At 38.6% G+C, this 27,718-nt stretch overlaps 1 protein-coding gene across 6 annotated transcripts in view; it reads right to left on the bottom strand.

Annotated features, from left to right (window-relative positions):
• LOC109911494 (integrator complex subunit 6) overlaps positions 1-27,718 on the bottom strand; it is an 83,205-nt gene that overhangs the window by 45,009 nt on the left and 10,478 nt on the right. For 5 of the 6 annotated variants that reach the window (XR_007263218.1, XR_007263216.1, XR_007263217.1 and 2 more), the window contains exons 4-8: positions 17,479-17,568; positions 15,473-15,656; positions 9,205-9,333; positions 2,706-2,869; positions 163-315 (exon numbers count right to left, since the gene is read on the bottom strand). Coding sequence is in view for 3 of the 6 variants with exons in the window: in XM_020510812.2 (XP_020366401.1) it covers positions 163-315; positions 2,706-2,869; positions 9,205-9,333; positions 15,473-15,656; positions 17,479-17,568 (720 nt within the window). In the remaining 3 variants the exon portion in view is untranslated. The remainder of the gene's footprint in view (positions 1-162; positions 316-2,705; positions 2,870-9,204; positions 9,334-15,472; positions 15,657-17,478; positions 17,569-27,718) is intronic. The other variant, XM_048602934.1, reaches the window with a different exon arrangement.

Below are 27,718 nucleotides of genomic sequence, written 5' to 3'. Positions count from 1 at the left end.
ACATGAAACAACCAGTGTTCTCTACAAAAAGAAAATTAAAAAATGTCTAAATCATAATTAACAATAATGAGGACATTCTTCAATCACTTCTAGCAGGATTTCCCCTGAAAATTACTGTCAAGTGTGGGTAAACAAAAGACAAATTGTACAGGACTCTCTTACCTGCCAGCAGACATGAGGAGATTTACGTTCCAGAATAAACTGGGTTAAAGGTGAAGGTTCCAGTTCATATTTATCAAAAGGCAGTTTATCAATAACCATTGGGTCACAATCAACGCAGGAAAACTTCACCACAGGATGAGCGTTGCGGGGTGGCTGGTTTAAGAAAGCGTATAGAAATAAAACAAGCAATGTCCAGAATCGAAATGTTACAAAACAAACCAAGTCAGTTTCAAAGCAAATTAATTTGCTAAAACAGTCATTTGGTAGTACAAAACTTGCACATTGACAAAAGGTTTCTTTTAAGGCAAGTTTTTCATGTTGCACTCATCAGTATAATTCATAATACCAATGAAAAAGGAACATGTTTAGACTGCATAAGAGTGTGCTGTTTGATTGGCAGAAGTATTGCCATGGAGAACATGTTAAATCACGATTGAGAGTTAACTGTCAAGCTGTATTTAAATTTCCACCAGGAAATGGTTATTACCCTTTTTTTTTGAGTTGAAACAGGCACTGTATACACACATTCTTCTAGTCTGCAAGGAACAGGTCCTGTGTTAATTAAAGTAGCTACCAGTATATAACGTACCACACTGCAAGCCTGACTGACAATCCTAAATTTGTTGCCGGTGTGATTGTTCTCATACAAGGGATAACTAATGAAATCTTGTTCAATTACAGAATCTTACCAATCACTGGACACAGGTTTGAAATTTTTTTAAAACATGAGCTGGTTGGATACAATTGATACATTGCCTGCTGGGAATAGCACAAGGGATATACTGGTTAACATGGACCTTCTGATCTTTGGGGCACACTGCCTACATACCTCATATCACAATGGCGATGAAATTCATCTTTTCATTATTCATTTATGCATAATGTAGAATTTATTTTTGGCTTCACAGGTGTATCCAGTTAGTGGTGAGCACAACTCGCAGTGTTGCCGCACTGGAGCAGTGTGAAACAGTTTGCTTCACCCACTGCTCAAACCCGTGGGAGACTTCACTCTTTCGAGAAAAATGATAACCTGAGCATTTTTCTGGAACAACCTTAGACTTGTTCATTAGCTTGCATGATATCCAATCAGGGTAGTAATCATCATAAATGATGGCTTTGATGTGTCCTGTGTGAGTACCTACTTTGCAGGGTCAGCAAGTGGTTTGAGCCCAATTTACAAGGTTGCTGATGGGGCCAATGTGCTTGGAACTACAAGAACCCCAAACTACATACTATCCAGTGAAAGTATACTTGCAGTCGACAGAAGAGGAAAATCCCCCTGGCTGGGGGTGTGGGGGGAGCAAAGGTGCAGTGGTAATATCACTCGACTTGTAATCCTGTAGTCAAGACAAGTGGTCTGGGTACATGGGTTAAAATTCCACCACGCAGCTAGTGGAATTTGAATTCAGTCAACAAATCTGGAACGTAGATGGTGAGAAATTTAACTATTATTGATTCTTTTTAAAAAAAACACTGGTTAACTAACGTCCTTCCCAGTCAAGGATATTTGCTGTTTTGCCACTGTCTGCCTGCAAGTGATTTTAGACCCACATAAATGTGGTAGACTCTTAGTTTCCCTCCAAAATGTTCTTGCAAGCTACTCAGTTCCAGAGCAATTAGGGACAGGCAACAAATACTGTCTTGCCAGCAATGTCCACATTCCATGAGGGAAAAATAAATTTGACTGGTCCATTTCAAAAGTGGATTTGAGCACAGGGTGGAGTCCTTAAGATGTGAAAGGAAACACATGCATACAGCTACAGATTCACTTGAAGCAAATGTATCATCTACGCATCGTAAATATCTAAAGGTGGATGAGGTTAGCTGTCATTTCCTCAGACATGTTTCTCATCGAATCCAACAAAGTTGGTTGAGAGCACTAGACCTAGAAGGAATCACATGGCAATACTGTCTATTTGGGTATACATGATGTGATTAAAAAAGTGCATTCAAATGCACATGCTGTTCCTTTTCTACTGCTATTTCTTATAAATTATCCTGATGAGTGCAAGGTGAAAATCTGGGACCAAATGCCTTTTTTTTGGCAATTCTTTCTAACAGTCATTCTAGAATTTGTGCACACATATTAAGCCTCTTAAGTATTTAGTTCAAGGAGCAAAGTAAAAGTATCGAATGGAATTTGCAATATTTGCACACAACACATCACATTTTGCAGCAGCTCCTAGAGGCATCTCAAACATAAGTAATAGTGAGCTTAATTTGTTGTGTTAAGGCGCCAGAAGAGTTTGCTAGAATTTGTTCACCTTTGTTTTCCAGGTGGCAAGATTTGGAAGCATTGTGCATACAGAGGGGGAGCCACAGTCAAACCTCTGATAGTGCTGGGATAGAAGTGGCTTGGAGGTCTCATACACACTCAAGCAGTCAAACAATGCAAGATACGAAGGCAAAAAAAAAGTTGGTATTCTTTCAGTTGCCATTTTAGATAAACATATACACATGAATACAGTACTTGAAGTTATTTAATTAATATAAGAAATGTCTTGGAGGCAAATAGATGCATTAGTAGATTGGCAAAAACTTACTAGGGTTGGAGAGTTTTGGTCTGGCCAGAAGGACTCTGGGATTGGCCAATGTCCAACTGGAACACCAGTTTTGTGGTTGGGCCGTACATAGATGAGTTTGTGACAACTGTGCCAAAGTTGTGGTCCAAACGGAGGGGCAGATTTAAGAGCATCAAGAATACCATCTAGACAAGATTAATAAAATGTAAATGACAAACAACCATATTTACAATTATTTGGTTTAATTTACTATAATAGGTTCCTTAATGATAACATATGTTCAGTTATTTTATACACTGATTGACTTTAGTCACAAGGGAGTTGGATAAATTAGGGGGCTCAATGAACAAATTAACTGACAAATTCGAGGATCCTGGGTTCAAATCTGACCCAAGCCTAGGCAGTCAATTAATCCTCACTCTGCTGATTTTAAGGAACCTTTCTGGAGAGTGAGAGCTGTTTTAGTGAATATTGCAAAAGTCTAGCACTAGTAATTCAATTATGTTTCAGAATTGAACTTTTAGTTTGAAATAAAATACTAATGTATATAGAGCAGGCTTGATTAAGAATTAGACAAACAAACCAAATATAAAAGGAAAATCAAACAAGGCCAGATTTAATTAGCCTGCATTATGTTACAAGCTCAGTTCATAGTGAAAAAACATTTAAATTAGTCACATGTCTGGACCTCTGGGTAAGCATAGTGTTTATTATCATCTTCACAAAATAAGTTACAAGTTAGCAATTCTGGAAAAGAGGATCACAAAACTCTTACGGTACAGAGACTGATTCTGTAACTGACAGGAATAAAGACTTATTGAAAGGAAAGTAACTTATTTGCATTTCTATTTGTCATGTCGCCATCCAGATAATTGAAGGTGGGGCTTCGGTTGGAAAGTTTTTTTGTGGTTTCTGGCAGAAGGAAGCAGTCCAATTTGGGAAGAGATGTTTTGGTTTTGGTGTTTGCTGCAGCTTTGAGTTGATAACCAAGAAAATAAATGTTAGCTAGCCCTTCAAGCAGAGAAAATATCAACTTCATCGTTCGCCCTGTGGAATGCAGAATGAAGTTCTATCTCAGTTTGAATTTCAGCAGGGAAGAGCAAGTCAAAGATCTGTTCCAGCTTGCAGCTGGAGGAAGAAATCTAAAGTGGCCCTCAGAGCCTGAAAGCAGTCATAAAAGCTAGCTTAGAAGCGATGAGAAGGACAATTGGATATCTGTCTGCAACCCAAACAAGGAGTGAGACATCCCCATTTTTGCAACCTGTGAAGAAAAAGTGGAAGATCACCAAGAAAAAGTGAATGAAACAAAGGAAAGCTGAAACAAAGTAGTATTAAAATCATTTCAGAATAACATGCTGTGTGAGTTGAATCCTAAAAAAGTGAATAAACCTTCAAGAGTTCACATGGTAGAGAAACTGAGGAAACTAACCAAAGTGACTTTATAACACACGTCTCTCAAAACTATAGACAGTGATGCTGCTTTTGATTTATTTAATAAAGTTTGTTTTTGTTTAAGAATGTAAAATGTTCGGTCCTTGACCAGTCAGTCAATGTTCATGTTTAAAGAAGAAATTTGAACAGTCCCTAACCGGAAACATAGTTCTGTAGCAGAAAACTATTCTTTACAAGGCATTAAATTTGACCACTGTACTAGTGCGGAATATAGGTGCAACCAGTTTGGATAGAACTAAGTGGACAAAGTTGTCTGAAATGCAGTTAATTTTACTTTCCAGCATTAACAACCTTGAAGAGCACAAAAATATTTTAAGATTAATGAACATCACATGGGCCTCCTATAACGATGGAGGAAATTCATTCAGTGCTATTCACTTGCCTGCTAATGCTCAATCAAGACTCACATGAGTGAAGACAAATCAAGGAGAATTAATAGCACACCACAACATGTATATCATTGAACTATCAGGACAGCATGGGACATAAAGTAATTCAAAAAAGAAATCAGAAAAATCCTCAATTCTGAAGGAACTACAAGAAGTTAGCTTTTATGTTCCATTTAAAGATGCTGTGCATTTCCAACAATTTCTTTTCATTAGGAACAATCCTCTCCTCAACAAAAAGGCCATAAGACTAAGTGTAATCAAGGTAAAATCAGCAAATTAACAGAAGGAAAAAAAAACACATTTTATGGAATGATAAGTGATTACCTCGGAGGTAATTTCACCATTTTGTGATAGACCAAGTATCTTTTTCAAATGCTTCATCAAGGAAGAGGAGTTTTCAATACAGCCAACTGTAGCAAGTAGGGATTAGGTTTCAATGCAATTTAAGATGGCCTGAGAAAGGTTTTAAAAATCTGATCTAATATTGGAAAAAGTTTGTTCAAAATCAGGAAAACCGTTTCGCTGTTTAACTCTAAATTTAAAACATGCAGAGTTGAAGCGATTTCTATATTCTAGTGACTCTCAGAGAATAAAAGTTTCTTGGATCAATCCAGTGATGCACACAAATACCCTATAATTTAAGTCAGATGTAGATGTCTGAAACTACACGCAAATTGTCTTGCTCCAACAGAGATGCCTGCAGTTCTAGGTGGATTCTGGCTATTATTTGCAACGACTGATCAGCAATGTTTGTGACGAGATTGAGAATTACCGGCAATGGTTCCTCCCTTAATCCCGAATTATTCTAAGAGTGTTGCTTTGGCCATCAATTGAAATAGTTGTAGAATTATAGATGGGAATTATAGAGCTGTGTTCGATTCAAGTATCTCAAATGAACTACTTCCCTCAAAACTGTTACTTCACTCCTTCACATTCACTCCAAGTAACAATACTGCTTCAGTACTTTTCTTAGGTAGTTCTTCTTAATTACAATCGGGCTTTTTTAACAAAGCAGTTGAGAATAATTGAAATATTATTGTGTTGCCACTAACTTTGCCCTTTTGTGTATATGTGAATCATAGAATCTGTAATCCCTTTACACTTCGAAATAACATCCTCAAAATTGTCAAACACCAAGCGTACAAGTTTTAGAGCCAAATATTGAATGAAACCGTTAGATAGATAAACATACATTAGGAAAGCCACTTATTCTGTCGTATTTCCAAGATCCATGAACATCCCAAATGTTATTAACACTCAGTTCTGTCATAATTCCGAAGTATTCACCTCCACTTCAGTTCTCCACACTTACTTTGATCTTGTCCTGGGTCTTCCAATTTGAGTTAATTTTCCAGATCTACTTCTCTATCCTAGTAAATAACACCATATACCTCTACTACATTACATGCCAGTCACCTCCCTTTAATTCTCAAGTCTTTCTTACAAGATCAGAGGAGACACCTCCATTGACTGTTCTTTCATACTAATGGACTGAATTGAACATCAACTATCCTGCTATCGTCAGGACAAATTGATGAATTATGAATGTGTCGTACTGATACTGCTGACTTGACGCTTAGATCTTATTTACCTCAATTATTCTTCCTCACTGATTTGATGAGCTTACTCTGACCACGTAGCTCTTTCAACTTCAGCCTGTTATTTTGACACCATAAAGGGCTTTTTCCTTTTCTTGCTAGAAGCGTACTTCACATTTACTCTGTGAAGCTTCATTCATTGTCTTACATACTCCATCCGTCCACTTTCTTTGTATTGCACAAGCAGCATTCAGACTCTGGTTTCCTTGCTAACTTGCACCATAAATCACAGGATCCCTGTGACATCTATTACTCACCCTTATACAGCTGTGATAAAATTAGAATTTGATTAATGTTGATGTACTTAATTCAACAATTTCTGACAATCAACTTCAATAGGGAGATTGAGGGGTCGCAGTGGTTTCAGTGTTGACGACGCTAATGGCAAAGTGGTTTAAACCTTTCACAAATTTGTGAAGAATGCACATCTTTTTGACGATAAGAAACATAAGAAATTGGAATAGGAGTGCACCATTCAGCTTCTTGAGCCTGCTCCACTTTTTATTTGGATCACAGCTGATCCAACAGTCCTAACATCCATTTTCCTGCCTTATCCCCATAACCCTTGATTGCTTTACCGATAGAGAATCTCAGCCCTAAATATACACAAGCACTCTGTCCCCACAGCTTCTTGTGGCAAGGAGTTCCAAAGTCACTCAACCCTCAAGAAATTCCTCAGTCTCAGAATAAACGGAAGCTAATTTAGGACTGAGGTGATCCCCTATAGTCCTAGACTGTCCCATGAGGGAAACATCCTCTCAGCATTTCCCCTGTTAAGCTCCTTTAGAAACCTCCCATTCTTCTAAACCCCAATGAGTAGAGTGCCAACCCATTAAACCTTTGCTCCTAAGACAATTCCTCCATTCCTGGAGGATTTCATCTTGGTAAACACACTCTGAACTGTATTCAAATAAATAATACCTGTCCCCTTATCCAAGGAAAAATCTGTTCACAATACTCCACATGTGGTCTCACCAGCCCTTTGGACAGCTGTAGTAAGAATTCCCATTTCTTGTACACCAAACCCCTTGAAATAAGGGCCAACATGCCACTGGCCTTTCCGACTACCTGCTGCACATGTTTCCTAGCTTTCTGTGTTTTGTGCACATGTACCCAAAGTCTTTTTGCATTTCAGTTTTCTATAGATTTTTCTCCACTTAAATCATTTTCTGCTCTTTTGCTCTCCCTTCCGAAATGAACTTCATATTTTCCCTCATTACACTCCATGTGCCAATTTTTAACCCACTTAACCTAACATAGCCCTCTAAACAGTTTGCATTCCTCCTCCAATCTGCCTTTCCACATAGTTGTGTGTCTTCTGCAAATGTGACTACAGTACATTCACTTCCTCCAAGTCATTAACATATATTGTGAACAATTGCGGTCCCAGAACTGACAGCAGTCACAGGTTGCCAACCTGCCAAAGAACTCCTTAACCCTATTCTGGACTATTTCCTGTCCGCAAGCCAATTCTTTATCTATGGGAATATACCATCTCCAACACCACGGGCTCTTATCTCAAACTTTTGCAAGGCATCTTGTCAAATGCCTTCTTGAAGTCCAAATACAAAATATCTACTGGTTCTCCTCTATCTACTCTGGCTGAGAATGCCTCAAAAAAACTCTACATAGACAAGACTTCCCCCTCATGAAGCCATGGTGACTCTGCTTGATTCGATTATGATTTTCCAAATATGCTAATACATCCTCAATTACTGATCCTAACTTGTTTTTGAATGATTCATGTCCAGACCATCTGTTTATAGTTACCTCCTTTTTGCCTCTCCCTCTTTTTGAGGAGAGGTATCACATCGGCAGTTTTCCTTTCCTCTGGTACTTCTTCAGATCCAAGGACTTTTGCAAAATGACAACCAATGCATCCACATCTCTGTAGCTACCTGTTTTAGGATCTTAAAATGCAAGCCGTCAGGTTCAGGTGACGTACCTGCCTTTAGCCTTATTACTTTGTTTAATATTACCTGTCTTGTCATGGTATTTAATTCCTACCACATATTATTTAGTATTAAAGTCACGTTTCAAGTATCTTCCATTGTAAAGATGGATGCAAAATATCTGTTTGACTCCTCTGCAATTTCTTTGTTCACCATAACTACCTCCACAGACTTATTTTCTGAGATGCCCATGTTCACCTAGACCTCTTCCTTTTAATATATTTAAAGAAGCTCTTTCCATCAATTTTGACAGTCCTCACTAGTTTGCCATCAGTCTACTTATTCTCTATTATCTTCATGAATTGCTGGAAGTGTTTTTAAATCGATTAGATCAGCTAACACCCATAAAATTGACAATTTTTCCAGCAATTTCAAGGCAATATCGGTTTTACATTGAAGACACAATTACAGTAAAATAACACAGAAGCATCTTCCACACTGAAAATATCTTCATGTGTGTTAAGATTTAATCTTGCGTTACATTATCTTACAATCAGATGGAATGCCTGAACACTCGCCACAATAGCTCCAATGCCTCTTTATTAAATCACAAAACAAAGCAACCACCATATTCACAAGATCAGTGTGGATACACAACATTGAATGATGGTCTGAACTCAATCCAACTTGGTCACTTCCTGTACAGGATGCCAGATAAGTTCAAACACTGCATCCTTGTTCAAGAATTTAATATGGTACATAGAGAGAAACTACTTTCTTTCCTGACAGGTGTATCCAGAACAAGGGCGTCTAACCATGCAAAGAGAGACTGATGACAAAAGCATTTCTACAATGGAAAGGGAAAATCTGGAGCTCTCTCATCTACTGAGCCTCCATCAGTTGAAAATTTAAAAACAGATGGGAAGGTTGTTGTTCACCTTGTATATTCATGCTTATATGCAGGCAGATGGAATTGTGATCCAGATCAGCCACTACCTAACCAAGTAATGGAACACATTTGTGGGGCTATTGCTATTCCCAAAGTCTGACATTTTAAGCCTACCAATCCATTTTTAATGGCATCACAAGAAGTTAAAACTTTTGAGGGTTAATCTCAGCATCAGCTTGTGGAACAAAATTATAAATACAAATGATTAAATAGTTAATTTTGGCAAAAGATATAACTTACCATCTCCAACAGGTACTGGATCTGGACCAGTTTTTTCAAAGTTAAGGACCACTCCACTTTGCACTTTCTGCACAAGTGATTCCAGACACTGGAGTAACATTCGCTGTGTGCACACGCAATATGAACGACCTGGATAATTTTTTAAAAAAAAGAAATGCTTTTAAGTCTGCACAAAGGTGTACTTCAGACATAAATATGTAGTACACATTTGGTCAGTTTCCAGATTTCTACATTAACAATTTCAGCCATTCACTGAACATGGACCATATCTTTTTGTTTAAAAATCAACAAAATGACAATTTATAGGCAATATTTAAAAGATCTCAAAGGTTTACATTAAAACAATTGCAAGATAGAAATCTCATACTTCTAAATGTGCATCGGATCCTCATTCAGTAGAAGACACTCACAACTGAAAAGCTGTCAAGTAATCTTTGACTTAGTCTCGGTTCAAGCACATGAAGTACGAAGCACCATTCTGGTATTTTTAATTACAAAAAAGATCAGAGACACCAAGGACAGTACAAAATCAATTTACTAGAATGATCCAGAACTAGGGGATGTGGTTTGGGAATTAGGGCCAGACCATTCAGGTGAGATGTTATACAGTACTTTGACAGAGTGGCAGGTGTTTGGAACTCTCCTCCACAAACAAAAGTTGGTGCTTGATTATTTGCTCATGTTATTCCCAAGTGGGAATAACAAATGAACACCTGGATATTTGACCCGGTGAAAACTATGCTTCCCAATGGTCAGTATGGAGAAGTAGCAACCTCAAGTTCTGATATCTGTAGTCTACAGCAATGCCGTAGAAGACTAATGTACTGTCCACAGGGGCATCTTACAGCAAAATTATAGTCATGTGAACTATTAATTGGCAATGCCTTACAAATATTCAACAATCCTAGTCGATACATCTATGTACCCTGAAGTTGGATATATCACTGGGACCAGATGGACTACACCCCAGTGTTCTGAAGGAGATAGCTTAGGAGATTTGTGGAGGCATTTGAGATGATCTTTCAGGAATCACTGGAGTAAGGGAGGGTCCCAGAGGACTGGAAAATGGCTAATGTAACACTCCTGTTTAAAAAGGTTGGGTGCCAGGCGGACAACAGAAAACTATAAGCTGATAATCCTGACCTTGGTCATTGGCAAGATTTGATTCCAATATTAAGGATGAGATTGGCAAGTCCTCATCATTTGTTAAAATAGACCTGTGCAGGGTACAGTACTTTCATTGAAACGTCTAAAATACTGAGGTTTGGATAGAGCGGGCACAGAGTAGATGTTTCCAGTACTAAGAGATACTAGGACCTGTGGCAGAGCCACAGAGTGAAGGGACTACCCTTTAAAACTAAGTTGAGGGGGAATTACTTAGTCAGAGGGTGATTATTCTGTGCAACTCATTTCCACACAAGGTTGTGGAAACCAAGTCATTGAGTGAATTTAAGACAGAAATAGACAGGATCTTGATTAGTAAAGGATTCAAGGGTCACAGAGAGCAGGCAGAAGAATGGGTTGAGAAACATATCAGCCTCGATCGAATGGTGGAGCAGACTCGATGAGCAGAATGGCCTAATTCTGCTCCTATATGTTACGATGTAGACTGTTGACAAAACATTCGCTAAATTTGTATTCTCAGTTAACCACATGTTGTTGGCTGCTAATGCATTGGACAATTGATCGTTTTGATTGAATAGCTGCTGTCAGTTAACAAAAGGCGAAATGTTGCTTAAAAAAATTAGATTTTGTCAATGTTTCTCGCCGAACAGTTTGCAAGAATACCAGTTCAGAGTAAGATCAACATTTTATTGCAAGAAAGGAGTGTGCTGATTGGTTGGCAAGTGGACTCATTGTTAGAGGTGTTGCTATGGAGAATTAAGCCATTAAGGCTGATGGATAGTTAAATGCTATGCTGCATGCAAAGTTTACACAAGAGATTGACTGTGTTTGGTCAAGACGCCCTGAGAAATGAACCACTGAATGGCTTTCACCTATTCTTAGGAGTTGTAACAGAAGCAAGGCATGCACATTATGTGTGTCTGGAAAGAACAGGGTCCTACATAAAAATATATGTAACGTACAGTACACACAAGTGCCCCACACTCCACGCTCAACCTACATTCCAAAAACGGTTGTCAGTGGAACTTGAGGCATGGTGCAAGCAAGAATTACGTAGCAGTAAATGTTACCCTGAAATGCACAAACCTTACTCACCACATGTCAAATTCTGGGCCGCAATGAGAAACAGCATACTGGAATTTGGCATCATTTGCTCATTTACAAAACAACATTTATTATGGAAGGGGGTTGTTTGAGGTTTTATGGTTTTGATTACACTTAATATCAGAAAACTGTAAATTCACAGTCACATGAACGGAGTTTTGGAAAAATATACACATATGGTCAAATATGAGTATTAAAGGTGTATTAAAGTGAGCAGTGATGGAATTATCCCTCTAACTTTTCCACTCTGAGAAAAAAAGCTTTTACTTCACAATTTAGAGTGTGTTTTGCCAACTCTCTAAGTATCCCACCATTTACATCTAAAAAGATTTAAGATTTTACTCATAGGTTTCCTCAAAAAACAAAGTTCATTGAAACTATTTTGTCCTCTAAGCTAAGACAGAAAAAAACAACATACATTTTGCCACACATTTGTCAGGGCCCAAATACACACGTACCATTGGCAGACAAACAGCACAGGCTGGCAAGGATTTTTCAGTTCAAGGAAGTTAAAATGATAGTTAGTTGTTCCTTGTTCCTTGATAGATCTCTATATGGTGAGATGAGATTTAGGCCATTTAGTTCAGCTGCTTTCCTGGCTGCATGTGTACAATGCAGAACTCCTTGATGAGCAAAATCTCATTTGCAGTCACTTTTCTCTCTGGGTGGGTAATTTTGGCTGACGTGGGCATATGGGAGAGAATAAGAGAGTGAGAGGCGGACAGTTTCTCAGGACTGTCTTAAGTTATTGTCTGGCTTTCCCCTCCTGCTTGATAAGGCCCTTTAAGTCCTCTCATTTGTATATTTCAGAGACAGATTCCATTATTTCATGTCTGTGACAGTTCCATCTTCCAAAGAGGTGACTGCATTTTAATGTCTCATCTCAGGAACTCAAAGTTCCAGGACAGTGCGAATGAACAGGAAATGGGATTTTGCATGCTCCAGGATTTGATTGGATCTTTTTTAAATCCCACTTCATATAATGCAAAATTTTAAGAATTGTAGTTGAGGCTGGATGGCTTTTTTCCCTGAAAAAAATTCTGTAAAGAGACTGAGCATTTTTTAAAAATACATTCAGCCAGTGACAAGGTTTTTTGTTTCAAACAAATTGAAAATCATCAGATATTTACCACAAGTAAGACATCAAGACTATGTTGCTGAGAGGACCCCATAGATGAATGCTAGCAGCTGATAACAGCATAATTGGCCTAGCCATCCATCAGGTTTGGTTTGACATCAAGCAATCTTAGTCAAAGTAGCTCAATACTTAACGATCATTCTCGAAGACAGTGATAACCACAAGCTCTTATTCTTTACAAGTGAGCCACCACCTTCAAAACATTTCATCCAATTTGTCAAGCACCAGGTGCAAGGAACTCTCAAGATGAGGGTCTTTTGCCACAACAATTCAACTATTATCTTATTGTTACTTTTCTCACATGTTCCAATCCTCACAGCAATTTCCCTGAGGCCAATATCATATTACCGAAGCTGCCAATGCCAAACAGACTTTACTTTTGCCCTCTATTAGCAAAACGTTCAAATGCCTGGATCAATTCCAAATTCCCCCAGGTACACCACTCTTTCCCTTCTTTAACTTGTTCAAAGCTCATACTATCAAACAAGTTTTCAGCATCTCATTTTTTTAACCTTTCCAAGTTTGGCATTCATTTCACAGCTGCCCATATTCAAAATATTTCAGATAGCTCATCCACAGGTAATTATATAAACGCAGGTGCACCATAGTTTAGAAGCACCAAATTAAACTTAATTGATTCTATACAAAACTTTATACTACAGAAAACTGTACACCAAAAAGTATACAACAATGCATACTGAAATTTCAAGAGATTTAGAAATTGATTTTAGAAATCAGTGACAATAGTCTCACCCTTGCCTGGATTTGCAAATAACAAAGCATCCGGCTGGATGACTGCAACAGTAATCCATGGATGAAAGAAGTGTTGTCAATTTTGTTCAGTGTGCTATAAAAGGCACAGAGGAGAAGAATGCTTAAGTGCAAAAGCATGAGCTATAAAGGAAGTTTGACAAATTCAAACTTAACCGTCTCCAAGGCTATTCACCCTGGACAACATTTGCATGTCCAGAAACCTTTTACAGCCCATAAAAAAATTTTGAAATGTCCATGTTGCAATCTAAGAAATGAGGCAGCCAATTTACAAACAACAAAGTCACACAAAACAGCCATGCGATGGTGACCAGATAGTCTGCTTTTGGCAACGTCGGTCAAGGCGTAAATGCTAAAAAAGGAAATGGGTTGAATTTGGCTGTTAACTTGCAAATTCTGCATTAAATCTTTTGCCTCCACCAGAGGGCATAATTTAGGTGAACATCTCGTCAAATGACAGTACCTCCAGCTGTATTACTGACAGAGAGAATGCAGAGGAATATAACCTGCATCGCTATCATGGTGAATGAGTGTCAATCTGGATTTTGTGCTGAAATCTTTAAGCTAACTTTGCCAATAAGCCATGGCAGACACTATTATGAAAACAATGTATTTTAAGGAGGTAATATTTCAAAGCAACCCAGAAAAGGATGATAAGTTCATAATCACCAAGAGTTCATTCCAATTAACTATTGAAAATGGCTTCTCACCCTAGTTTAATCAGCAAAAGAATAACAAGGTTAATTAGCAAAAGCAAAACAAGATTAATTGGAGCTCTTGTGGTACAGTGGTAAAATCCCTTTTTCTGAACCAAGAGGCCTGGGTTCAAGCCCCAACTGCTTCAGAGGTGTGCAAGAACATCTCTGAACAGGTTAATTAGAGGATACGTGAAAATGTTATTCATCTAATGGGAAATTTAGGACACCTTTGGAATTAGTTGCAATGAACTGATTTATTTTTCTCATCCAGCGCTTGTTCCGCAGGGAGGCAGCAGCCTCATTGGATACACCAATATTGATGGTGGACTAAGAGGCAGATGTTGATCCCAGAAGGGAGGGAGAAACAGCACACTTGCTAATAACACGGATATTAACCAAGAAAAACATGAACATACTATTTTAATTGTCAAGGTTATTTAACAGCTATTTAATTTTGTCAAGTCCTCAATACATGTCTCAATTAGGACTGTTAGTCTGTTATACAATTAAGAAGATCAGAGGCTCAACAAGCAGCTGATGACCCGCAATAATATTTAACTAAATGCATCTTTTTCATCATTAAACTTGAACTTTTCACAAGTGTATGTAATGAAGCTTCCATTCGCTTTTATTAAACAAGCCCACGTTCAAACAGAATGATTGTGAGAGCAGCATGTAAAGAGGGAAATCAAGTCATCAGTGTAGCGTTACAAGTTACTGCACAAATCCAAAATCACAACGGACACTAATATGGTTGCAACAGATTACAAGGCAGTAATCTGAATAGATAAAATGTTGAACTGCAAGAAGGATGCTACAGTAACACACTAATCATTTGAATCTGAAGGTCAAATTATACCATACAATTTTGTGGTCCAAACATTTTATTTGGTCGCTATTATTTGGCAATGCAAAACAGTTTGCATATAACGTCAGTACCATTCCCACCTAAAATGGAGATGATAACCAAGTACCCCAGCTACATGTCTTAAGAGTGCATTGACGAAGGTGACAGATTAGATTTTACACACATAATACATTACTAAGCTTTGCTGGAGAACTCATCCTGCTTTTACCAAAAGACATTGCTGAGTTTTGATCATACGTTCACAGACACTTTACAAAATAAAGCTTCTGTGACCAGTTTGTTGTCTGGCATTTTTTAATTAGATTATTGAGTAACTGGATCTGGTTTGCTTTACAGCTCGCAGTCTTTGAATGTTCTTAAATTCTGCCCCAACATCAACTTGTTGGCTGACAGAGGCACTGTACAAATGACAGGAGCACAACAGAACACGACGATGCGCTGACAAACAAAACAAAGGGTCAGCTTTTCTGTGATGGCTAATTTTAGTAAAAAAATGAAAGAAAAGTGTTCTTTAAAAAGAGATGGTCTATTTAAATGAACAATTGCATTCAGCATTCACCTCACCTCCAGTTACTTCACACATGGGTGTAATGGCAGATTCGTCAGATGGCACACTACCCAACTGCTCTGCTTCAGGAGGCATCAATCCAGGTAGTCGTAAGACGAGGGAAAATAGTCGCTGATCCCATCGAAAAGGCTCCTTGGTTAATTCACTTCCTGGCAAAGGAGAATTGAGTGGTAGGTGGAGCTGGAATTGCATAAAGAAAATATCAATGTTTTACCAATTTTGATGTACAAACTTCACCACTTCTCAATAAACAGTTAACTTTTCAATGATTGTTTTAATTACTGAAGTGCCCAATGCAAAGGGACTTCATAAGCAATCGTTTAAAAATAAGCTGAAAATCAAATTAAGAATATATACTTCATTTACATGCAAGGCCATGCAGAGAGAATCCTGCCTGTGCTAAATCGACCAGTCATGAGCAGCATTGTAAATAAACTGGTCCATCACCCACGTAGAGAATAAAAAGTGTGAGTGAAAAGACTGATTTTGATCATTTTGATAATTTATAATGGACGGTCACACTGGAATTTTTAATCATTACTTTTTTTTAAGAAAAGCATACAAGGCATATGTAAATTTTCAGCATAATTTCATAACAAGCGGTTTCATTATTGCAACCCATCAGGTCAGGGAGAGGACAAAATGTGGTTTTTGCATAAATATGAAATTATAATAAACCAGGTAGTAGCATACAAGGACAAAGTCTGAGATAGCTGCACCACCTTACCAGCAGAACAAGAGGTGTATATACATCATTGTTGGAAATAGCTGATGCATATGGGGTTTTGAACTTAAAAAGGCTTGTGAAAGGGTTGAAGCTGTTCATATGATTAGTGTGAGAAGTCACTCATCCTGGTTTTATTTAGATTCAAGAAATCCTACAGCTGTACAATGACAGTTCCTTCAGTACACACACAGCAGTTAACTTCATATCAATTACATTATGGTGGAGTTTGCTGTTGTATGCAAGTAAACTATCCAAAAGAACTGTTCAAGGTTTAAAGATTTTGAGATGATTTGTAGCTTGGGTTGTGGACGAGGTTGAAGACTTGTTTGCCAAGTTAGGTTGCAGATGGTTCGCCACCCTGCTAACTAACATTCAGTGCGCCTCCAGTGAAGCGTTGGTGTTCTGTGCCGCTTGTTATTTTTATGCCTCGGGTTGCTGGGGTGGTTGGCATTAGTTCCAGTTCTATTTCTCAGCACCCCAGCAAACCGAGGCATAAAAATAACAAGTGGGACAGAACACCAATACTTCACTAGAGGCGCACTGACAATGTTACCTAGCAGGGTGACGAAACGTCTGCAACCAAACCCACCGGCTCAGCGAGCAAGTCTACAACCTCAGTCCAAGGTTGCATAAACTATTACTCGGGCCATGTCCACGTGTTATTATGTTTCACATTGTAACACTATCTTTAGAGCAAACTGATCAAATGTTGGCAATGCTAATCCAAACCAAATTCAGAATTTTCATAATCATATACTGTCACAAAGTTAACTCACAGACGTTAGGGAAAGAGACGATTTGGATTTTAGTCTCCACAGCAGGCAAAGAAAAACCATTTTTTGACTTCCTTTTAACAAGGCTGAAGGACTGGTCTCAAGATGACAAACTCTTTTTCAGCATATTTTACTCAATGTTTTGAAATGAGCATGTTGGTGACTAAGTCGACTGAAATACTACAGGAGAATCCTCATCAGCGTGAGGGTCTCAAGATAATTATCAAATTTACTTCTAATCTGAATTAACAAAGTCAGTAACTTTTCAACGCATGTTTAATGTCCAAACTGACGTACATGTGCAAACGTCAATGCAAGTGATATAAACCTAATATAGGGCATGTACATTCAGAAAGTTCATAAACTGACTCAATTTATTGGATTTAATATATAGCTCCAGCCATTGATGCATTCAAAAACATCATTCCGAGACAACAGAAGCATCATGAGGGAAAACTGTCAATAAAAAACTATTGATGAACACCATGACAAAAACACTTGCCTCATCCTGTATCCCGCTACTGTTTGTCAATTTGTTTCCATCAGTAATTGTAACAATAATTGATGGTTCCAGAAAGAAAGGATTCCGCCCCTAAAGAAAAGCAAAGGGAAGCATTGAATAATTCAAAGCTTTAAAAAAGGCATAAGCTGCTAATTAGCTGACCAATATCGTTATTAATACGGAGTGCAAGCCAGCTATTATTTACACCATGTTTAGGATCAGTGAAAACATTCAACAACTGTGATATCAATTGTTATGTGCTATAAGTAACAATAAGTCATCAGAAGATGTTGACTGGTTTACATTCAACTGCTATCCTCCAGCTTCAGTGCGTTTTCCTAGAAATGAAATTTTATTCTGCAAAATGCAGGATTTCTATGCAAGAGAGCTCGTGACAGACCCAGTGACTTGAGAGGTAGCACTCAGACTGAAAGGTCTGGGTTGTAGACTCACACGCTACAATCACCACATTCAGGTAATCAAACTTTACAAAGCAGTTTGGTAAGGTCGTGGACTTGAAACATTATCTCTCCCCACTGGGGTGCCAGATAAAAATCACAGAATTTATACGGTACATAAGGAGGACATTCAGCCTACCATGTCTGCACTAGCTCTCGAAATCAGTACCTCACTTAGTGCCACTGGTAGACCAGGGAACCAACACTGATCAGAAAACACAAAGGTGATGGGTCAAAGACATGGTGCAAATCAGGATATGGGAAGCAGAGCTCGCATGAACGTAGCTTATAGTGAGGGTAGATAGTTGGTGGCTGGAATGGGCAATAACCAATGCTTAAAGGACAGCTAAATCAGGGGTACAGACAGGCAAAATTCTGTGATCAAGCCAGCAGCGTCTGTGATGGAGAAAATATGGGGTCAAAAGCTCAGCATCATCAAATTAATGGCTCATGCAAAGTCTTTGCTCCACGTTCCCCATGAAAGAAAAATAGGAAAAGACAAATTCATGGCAAATAAACAAAAAGGTTATAAAGGAAGAAATTATTTTATGTTAAACACTCCCCTGCAACTTTCAGTCGTAAGAAATTTTACTTCAAGATTCAGCATTATAAGTGAACTGGGTTCAAGAGGATTGTGAACCTTCGGAATTCTCTACTACAGATCGCTGTGGAGGCTCAGACAGAGTATGCTTACAGTCGAGGTGAATAGATTTCTGATTACCAGTGCAACTAAAAAGCATTGAAATGTTTGATCAGCCATGATCATATGAAAAACAGGCCAGGTTTAACAGGCTATGTGGCTTACACCTGTTCCTATTTTCCTAACAGCTGCACCATGTCTAAATTAAGCTGCTTGTGCAGAGGCTAGTGCTCCCGTGGTGCAGCAATGTTGCATGCTCAAACACCAGTCTGTACTCCAACTGCATTGGATGCACTGTCAGAGCAACAGGCATACCCTGATCAGGGGTAGATCAATCAGCACAGGGAGTTTAGAATGGCAAGTGGCATCCATGCCAGAAGCCTGACAGCAAGAAAACAACAATGGATTGACTATAGAAGGAAAATAAACAGAAGAAAGCAGACACACACTGTCCTTCAAAATACGAATAATCACCAAAACATGCACAGGCACTCACACAACTAAGCATTTAAATCAGAATACCTAAAGATTTTTACTTTTTAAACAAATCACTGACTTGCGTAGGCTACTCCACTAAATGAATGAATTGAGCATATAGCATTGAGTGCCCAGACAGAAACCCAGCCATCAAATTTGACTACCACAGAAGATATTAATACCCCATAATATGAATTTGTAGAAGGCTGGGAGGAAGGGGGGAGGGCAGTTATCTTTTGATCAGAGAAAATCTAGAACAGGAGGTTTTAGGTTCAGTGAATATGCTTTATTATTTCATTGGTCATGATAGCTTCTAAATCAAAATTTCCACTCCCCCTCAATGAACTGACACCATCATTCCACAAGTAATAATCTCCCCATATCAAGTGATGTTTCCTCTGTGGTCTGCTGCAGCAGCTCATTCAAAATATTCACAACCACCTATCATTTTAGGATCTCTACTACTTATTTCTAAAGTTGCCCCATGTATTCTGGTCTTTTCTTGACAGAAGAATCATTCTCTATTTAGACACTTTCCTTCATGATTTTCATCACCTTTGACCTCAAAGGATCGGTCACCTCAGGTATGACTACTTTCTGCAAGGTCAATATATGGAACCACACAGTTGACAAGACCTTTCAACCCAGCTTTTTTCCCCAACCTTGAGTTATCCAATTAGATCCACTCAGCTACTCCTACTCCATAGTCCCTGCAGCTCCTCCTGTTCAAATCTAATGAAAAGAACCACTGTTGAATATTAAATCAACACTAAAAAGTGGTTAGTATTCACCAAGCTTCCAGTACTATGCCCACATTCACGATGCTTTAGAGGATTAATAGCGATACACTTTGACTCATTTATTTCTCTTCATAATCCCGAAAGGAAGTCACCCAAAGCTTCCATGTCCATTTTACCTTTCAGGGTTGTATCAACAAGCTCTTCCTTGCTTGTGTCCTGATAGGCAACCTGACCTTTCATTCTAGCGTTCTGCATGGATATCTCGTTTCAAACATTTAGGGACAAGGAGCAGTCTGCTAATCAGTGTTACTACAGCAAGTGTGGAGGTGGCAATTGTTGAGGTAGGATCCGAGCAAGCACCTCCAGCCACACACTATGCACCAAAGCCTGGAGACACATTGTAATGCCCAGGAATTCCAGGTCATGGCACAAAGCACTGCAGCTAAGCCCGGTTCTGGCATATCTTATCAGGATAATGGGGAATACTACTAGCAGATTAAGTGATGAATGTTACCCTACTTTTAGGATTGACAAATTGAACTGGAGGATCAAGGCTCTTAAAAGGGTTTCCACATTCCCAGTCTAATTTCTCACCTATAGGCAACATACAAACATAGAAAACAGGAGCAGGAGTAGGCCAATTTGCCCATCGACCTTGCTCCATCATTCAATACCATCATGGCTGATCATCCAACTCAGTACCCTTCCTGATTTTGCCCCATATCTTTGATCCCTTTAGCTCCAAGAACTATATCTAATTCCTTCTTGAAAACATTCTAAGTTTTGGCCTCGCGCTTTCTGTGGCAAAGAATTCCACCAGCTCATCACTCCCTGGGTGAAGAAATTTTTCATCTCAGTCCTAAATGTCCCAAATCATATCCTTAAACTGTTCTTAAAAATTCTGGATAATGACGTCATGCAATCACATCGGAGTCCACAACTGCACTGATGACATCCAGCCACACCTCACACTCACCACCACCACCCTCGATTTGTTATGATTCTTAATACCTAGTGTTGTAACAAACAGGAACTTACTCCAATTAAACACTGAAGATTAAAGCCAGGACTTTGACCCTACCCACACACAGTTCCTCGCCATGATACCAGCCACTGCAACATTCTACCACCAGTCATAACTCTATTTGACACTGAGCTCAGTTTCCAACTTTTGATGATCACCTTCGTCATCTTACCCATCCTCTGTCCTTGGCTCCGACGGTCTCCTACCATAATCCTCTTGAAGCTTACTTCCTCCCAACTCAACTACTCCAACTTGTCAGCACGTCTTCTATCCTGTGAGCTTCTGATCACAGCTGTCTACATCCTGAGCCCAAATACTGTTCATACAGCACCTTTTCCTGATCCAATTATATTCCTATCCAGAAATAGCTCAAAATTATAATTTCCATCCGTGTCAGAAACTCAAGGCCTTGCCTTATCTAGCTGTATAACCTCCTCCAGCCCCTCAACTTAGAACTCTTCCTTTAACCCTCCTTCACTCCACCACTGGCAGTTGTTTTTAAGTTGTCCAAGTCCTAAGCTCTGGAATTCACTTCACTAACCTGGAAATCTTTACTACACTCATTGACCAAGTTTTGGTTACATTTCCCAAGCTGGTTCACTGTTAAGTTGTCTGATAAACTGTGAAACCACAAGCTTTGATTTAAAATGAAGATCATAGAACACGTCTTTGGATCACCATTAGTTATAGACAACAGCCAGTTCCTATTCCCTGGTGTTGTCACTGGCTTAATGAGGAAGTTGAAAAGTGCTAATTTGTCTCTGTGCTCAAACGTTCCTTGGCAAAATGGTCTAATGCTTTAACAAATCAGATGGGGACTACATTCACCTTAATGAAGGAGGTGGCAATTTGCCATAAGACTGCAAGCTCCAAGCCAGAATATAGGGTAACATTTTAATCTATGCTTGCAAAGCTTTCCAATATTTCTCCAAGGCCTTATTTTAATTATTCCCATCCATGCAGGTGATCTGGTCGAGGATGGTCAATTAGATAGATGTGTTTGAGAAGATGTGCCAGTCATTAGGAAATAGGGCGTACAGCCTACATTTCTGCATCACACATGCACTGAAACTTGTATCACATTACATTTTAGAAACCACAAAATTTGTAGTTTTGACTTGACAGCAGCATCCTGTTAGTGGAGAAAACCACTTGTGCATTTACTGCAAAGGAGCTGCATGACAGAGTTGGATGAGTCATGAGGTGCATGCAAGCATCAGAGCAGTGTGTTTCACCATTCGATGTGACTCTGCTCTCATTCTCCCAATTCCACACCTCTTCTTTTCACTCATGTAAGTCTCCTTAATCTCCTCCAATCATAAAAGGTTATTGATATTATTGAAGAAAAATTGAATCCCACTTTTGTTACACACTTAAAACTCTACCGAGAAAATGATTACAAGTGAGGCTTGACTCAAATAGTTCAGTCCTCGGACCTCTTTTTGGAAGTTGCTGAAATAGGGCAAAGTAATTGCTGCATTCCCAAGCTGTTCACCAGCCATATGAAGCCAAACACGGAACAGTCTAAGCTACAGACTTCATATCTAACCCCAGCATCCAGAGAAAACAGCCTAAGATAGGTAACCAGAGACCCACATGCACCTTCGAGGGACTAATGTGAATTTTTTTGCATCACTAATTTAGCAACTCAGTCTGTTTCCTTGGATTAGGTTTAATGAAGCACACAAAACAGCAGGAAGTCCTTATCTGACAGACCTCTTGGTCGATTGGACTTCTCAGCATGGTGAATAATCATTTAATCATCACCTTCCATGCTGAATGCCATTCGTGTTAACGTTATTCACTTACTGAGCATGCTCGGTGGCTTAGATACTGCAGCAGACATCACTTATAAACTAAATCAGGAATGCAACGCTCAATTAATATTTCATTAAAGGTACAAACCAACCAAGAATAATTCAACACAAATCTTGGCAGTAAAGCTTCAAAGCCTCCTTTGCTTCCAAGTAGTAGCTCTCAAAACGCCTGGTGTCTGACCTACAATCATCTTCTGCAGTCTTGTTTTAAAGAAACAATGTTTTCAACAAAGTCGCAACATGACAACCTATTGATGGCACAAGATCCTTTCCAGACATCTAATTCCTAAATCAAGCAATTCTATACTTAACTCACTAAGCAAAGACTGAATGCAACTTGTCATTCCAGCTATTCAGTCAACCAATATATTTTGTGCTTCAGTAAACAAAATGTTGCATTAAATTTATTCTTTAATGGCCTCAGGTTTCTATACAGTAAGGTCAATTTGATATTATACAGTACCCTTCTGCTGAAAATTAAACAGAGCAAGCAAGGATGCAACCCACACAGTAGAGAATTATGCTTACAATTTTATGCCAGTGAATCAGTATGTAGCACATTAATTTCCCAACACACTACTCTGAGGAGGGAGCATGTTTGCAAAGTTTTCCACACAGCAAACTGCTGACCTCAGCTGGGCTCTTGCAGAATCACTCTGCTTCTCTGCAGGACAAAAAACAAACATCAGCTGCATGCATCCCAGCAGCCAGCTGAGAATATGTCAGAATTGATAGACAGGTCATCTGACCATTCAGCAATAGTGGGAGATGTGGGGTGGGGTCTGTAAGTTAATTAAAAAGATTTGGGAAATTAAACAGAAAAATGATTTTTGTCCCATTTACTGTGTTGATATTCTGGATGTTAGACTTAAAACTTGCTAAGGTTTGAGGCATCTGTGCTGCATTCCCATTTTGCTATTTACTTTCTAAATTAAGTCTTAAATCATTCTTCCATAGTGTCACATTTCCTACGAGACATTAAATTAAGGCTATGTCTAGGACCAGTTTAAAAGATCCCCTGGCATGGTTACATTGTTTAAAAGCACTGGAACTCGCCTTGGTGTCCTGACCAATAGCTAGCTCACTAAAACATCACTAAAACCAATTATCTGGCAATGACATTATTGCTGCTTGTGGAACCAGGGGGTGCATAAAATTGATATTCTCGTGTACCCGTATTACAGCAATGGATACATTTCAAAAGCTTTGAGACAACTGAAGGGCATGAAAATTTTCACTTATTTTAAATCACACAGGACATGGGCATCATTGGCAAGCCAGTATTTATTGCCCACCCTGTTGCCCTGATATGGTCGTAGGAACATGTCTCTTCTAAATCCATATACCCACTTTAGCATCTATTCGTATTTGTGAGTATGACTTCCACACTTTTGAGTGAATAAGCATTTCCCTGCTTCTGTAGATCAGACTCAAATTTTAAGTTATGACGTTTGACGTCCTAGACTTCACACCAGTGAAAAGGTTGTTAATTGACCAAATAATTTTTGTTTTTAATAGATCTCAAAAAAATCCTCTTGCCTTTCTGTATTCCAGGGAATACAGTCTCATTCAAGCAACTTCTGCTCATAATCTAACACTTGGCACCCTGATAGCATTTATGGGAATCTACATGGCACTCCAACCAAGGTCATAGGTAAGGTGTTGTGTCCATGTTTTATCAGTTCAGCTTTGCAAAGCTGCAGCAAAATATATTCACACTTATTTGCACCTATCTCGCTTCAATTTGTATCTTACATATTCTAACCTTTGATTTATAAAGTCCATCACTACATATTTTTAATGTTTTTCAAGCTGATTAATTTTAGTGATTTGCACAAACAAACCCTAAATCTCCACTGTTGATAATCTTTCAACACCTGAAAATTCACACTTCTATGGTCTAAAATAAATGACCTCACGTTTAAGTGCAGAGGTCAATTTGCCATTGTGCCCAACTAATTCACCATTGTTTCCTTGAAAGTTGTGCCTGTGTCTACACTATTTCTATGTCTTGAACCTTCATCTCATTATTCAATTTGATATGGTTCTATTGCATTATCCAGATATTAACTGTGAATAGTTGGTGCTCCAACATCTATACTTGTAAGACACAATTGGTTATGTACTTCAATTTGAAGTAAGTATAACCATCCATATTCTAAGCAATATTCTGAACATCTTCCCTCAGTGTGGCTCAAAGGTAATAACTGTTTTAAGCAGTAGTTACAGCAAATAACTTGGAAGATGAAACTAATCAACTGCATGAGGGACAAAGGAATCTAAGAACGGAAGTAACTACGTAGGAAGGGTCTCGGAGGATAAACATCATAGGATTGGGACAAAAGCACATTTTTCTAGTTTAAATTTCTAGGCTGTCTCAGTTGTCACAGCCAACATGTTGCCCTCACCCACCACACACAACACAGTAAATCACTAACAAAATCACAAATTGCTGCAAAAACTCAGCAGGTCTGGCAGCATCTGTGGAGGCAAAGCAGAGTTAATGTTTCGGGTCAGTGACCCTTCTCCAGAATGAACATTAATTCAGTAATGACAACTTGGCAACTGCATCAGTCTACACAGCTTAACTATACTTCAGGTGTTGCAATGTATGTGAAATGTTCTACTTAGAAGTAGTTTCTAACAACTTAAATCAACATGATATTTGGGATCACAGACTCATACATTTCCAAATACATTAAGTCAAGAATGCCTTAATGACTGGAACCTGTGTTTTAAAGCAGTAAAACAGCTTTGAATTACTAGCTCCTCCCATGACTTAATGTGAAAATGCATGATATATTCGTGTGTTACAGAAATGGCCTCTGGTTGATTTGATTCTTGGTTTGGACAGCATTGACCAATCCCAACACTGTAATAGTAACAATGTCAGATTTAGCATTGAACTCTCCACTGCCAACTCAGGGTGGGGGAAAACAGGTAAAGAAAGAAGAGACAAGACCAAAACCTACTTTCAATTATTACTGGGTGAATGTTTGCAGGCCATTTAATTAAGCCAACCTTGGACTCAGCTATGAAAATCTTTCTTCCTCTCCGTGGTGGGCAAATAACCTATCACCTATCTAACTAAACTGTTAACAGCCTTCTGGACAAGATTCAGAAAGCAGTGAAAACTAACAGAGGTAGTTCCTATCTCAGCTTAATTCACAAAAAAAAATCAAACCAGGGATCAGAAAGTCATGTAGTCCTTCCAGCCTGTTCCTTCAGGGGACAAGAATCATAGGTGTTGTGAAAAACTTTTAAAATGTAAAACACAAATATAACCAGGCATTTCACAACACGTTCATTGCCAGACAAACAAATTTATTTCTTCCTGATTTGACCCACCCAATTATTATTCCAAATAACTCCCAAACTTCAAGGCAGAATTGGGATAAGAAAAACAGTGCTTTAACAGGATGGAACATTAAAAAAAATGAAGTTTGAAAAAACATGGGAGAATAGGGCCCCCTTGTGGCACAGTGGTAGTGTCCCTCTGGGGTCATGAAATCCAGGTTTAAGTTCCACAAGTGTGTAGTAACATCTCTGAACAGGTTGATTAGGAATAAAAAGATACAAGCTGCCAAAATTTCTCAAGAACAGCGATCAACTCACTTCTCAGAAAGAATAAGCATCCTACAGAAGTTCAACACCACAAAAATTTCAGGAAGAGGAATTCAAGAAATCAGTTTTGTCATAGGGACAATTTTGGACATTTTTGCCATATGTATGGTGCATTTTGTGATTTAAAAAATTGCTGTACTTTATTGCCTTTGAGATTATAAAAATACTAAATTTCAAAGATGACTTGTTCCATTTGTTGGGGTAGGTTTGGTGCCATGCAATGGTGAGCTTAACTGAAAAACAAACTTGGGATCCTGAAGGAAATCCTGTGGAGGGCTGAAACTAAAGGAAAATATCATGGATGACAAAATACTCTGAGTAGAGACATCATTTACGGACAGGATTTATACAGAACATCTAACCAAGGTAATTCCTCATCAGGCATTTAAACATAAATCTCAGAATGCTCAGCAAAAATTTATTACAGTTAAAAATAAGGATGGAATGAGAAGGGCAAACTGTGGTTAACAAAGATGGTCAAGGAAAGTCTCCAATCGAAGGAAAGACATACAAAACAGCTAAAACTAGCAACTGGCCATTATATTTTTCTTTAGGAACCAGCAGCTGATGGCTAAAAAGCTAATGAGGGAGAAAATTGATAAAGCAAATTGGTGAGAAATACAAGAATCGACAGCAAAAGCTTCTACAGGTATACAAAAAGAAAGTAGCTAAAACAAGTGGAAACCTTGGGCAGTGCAACTATGAATTTAATCACAGGGAAGTGGCATAAAATTTAAACCAACATTCTGCATCAGTTTTCACGGGAGAGGATAAAACAAACATCCCAAAGATGGGAGTAAAGACCTTGCAACTGTCTCTATCAAGAGACAAAATATTTCAGAAACTAACGGGACTAAGAGTTTTAAAGGAAGTGGAAGCATTGGTCAAGATAGTCCAGAACTCACCAGATTTTGGGATGGTTTCAGTGGATTCAAAAACTGCTGATATGACACCCTTTCCAGGGATGGAGACACTACATAGGAAAGTAGAGAGCATCTGTCATTGGGAAAATGCTCGAGTCCATTATTAAGGAAGAAATAGCAGGACAGTCCACAGAGCTTAATGCAGAGGAAACATGGTTTTGTGAAGGGGAATCATGTTTCATAGCAAAGGGGAAACAGTCGATGTAATCCAATTGATTTCTAGCAGCATTCAATAAGGTGCCACATAAAAGTTTATTGCACAAGATCGGAGCTTGTGATATTGGAGACAATATATTGGCATGGTTTGAGGATTGGTTAAGACACAAAAGACAGAATCATAATTAATGAGTCGTTCCAAGTCAGAAAAACTTAGCTCGTGGAATGCCAGGATCAGTCCTACGGCTTCAATTATTTGCTAGCTACATTAATGACTTGGAGATAGGGGCGGAGAATACTGTACCTGAATTTGCTGAAGATACAAAAATAGTTTGGTAGGAATGCTTTAATGAGGACATGAGGAATCTACTAGGGGTTATA

This window comes from Rhincodon typus, chromosome 11 (genome assembly GCF_021869965.1).
Source record: "Rhincodon typus isolate 14 chromosome 11, sRhiTyp1.1, whole genome shotgun sequence".
In the NCBI taxonomy this organism is placed as follows: Eukaryota; Metazoa; Chordata; class Chondrichthyes; order Orectolobiformes; family Rhincodontidae; genus Rhincodon; species Rhincodon typus.
This window is presented reverse-complemented; position numbering and strand designations above follow the sequence as displayed.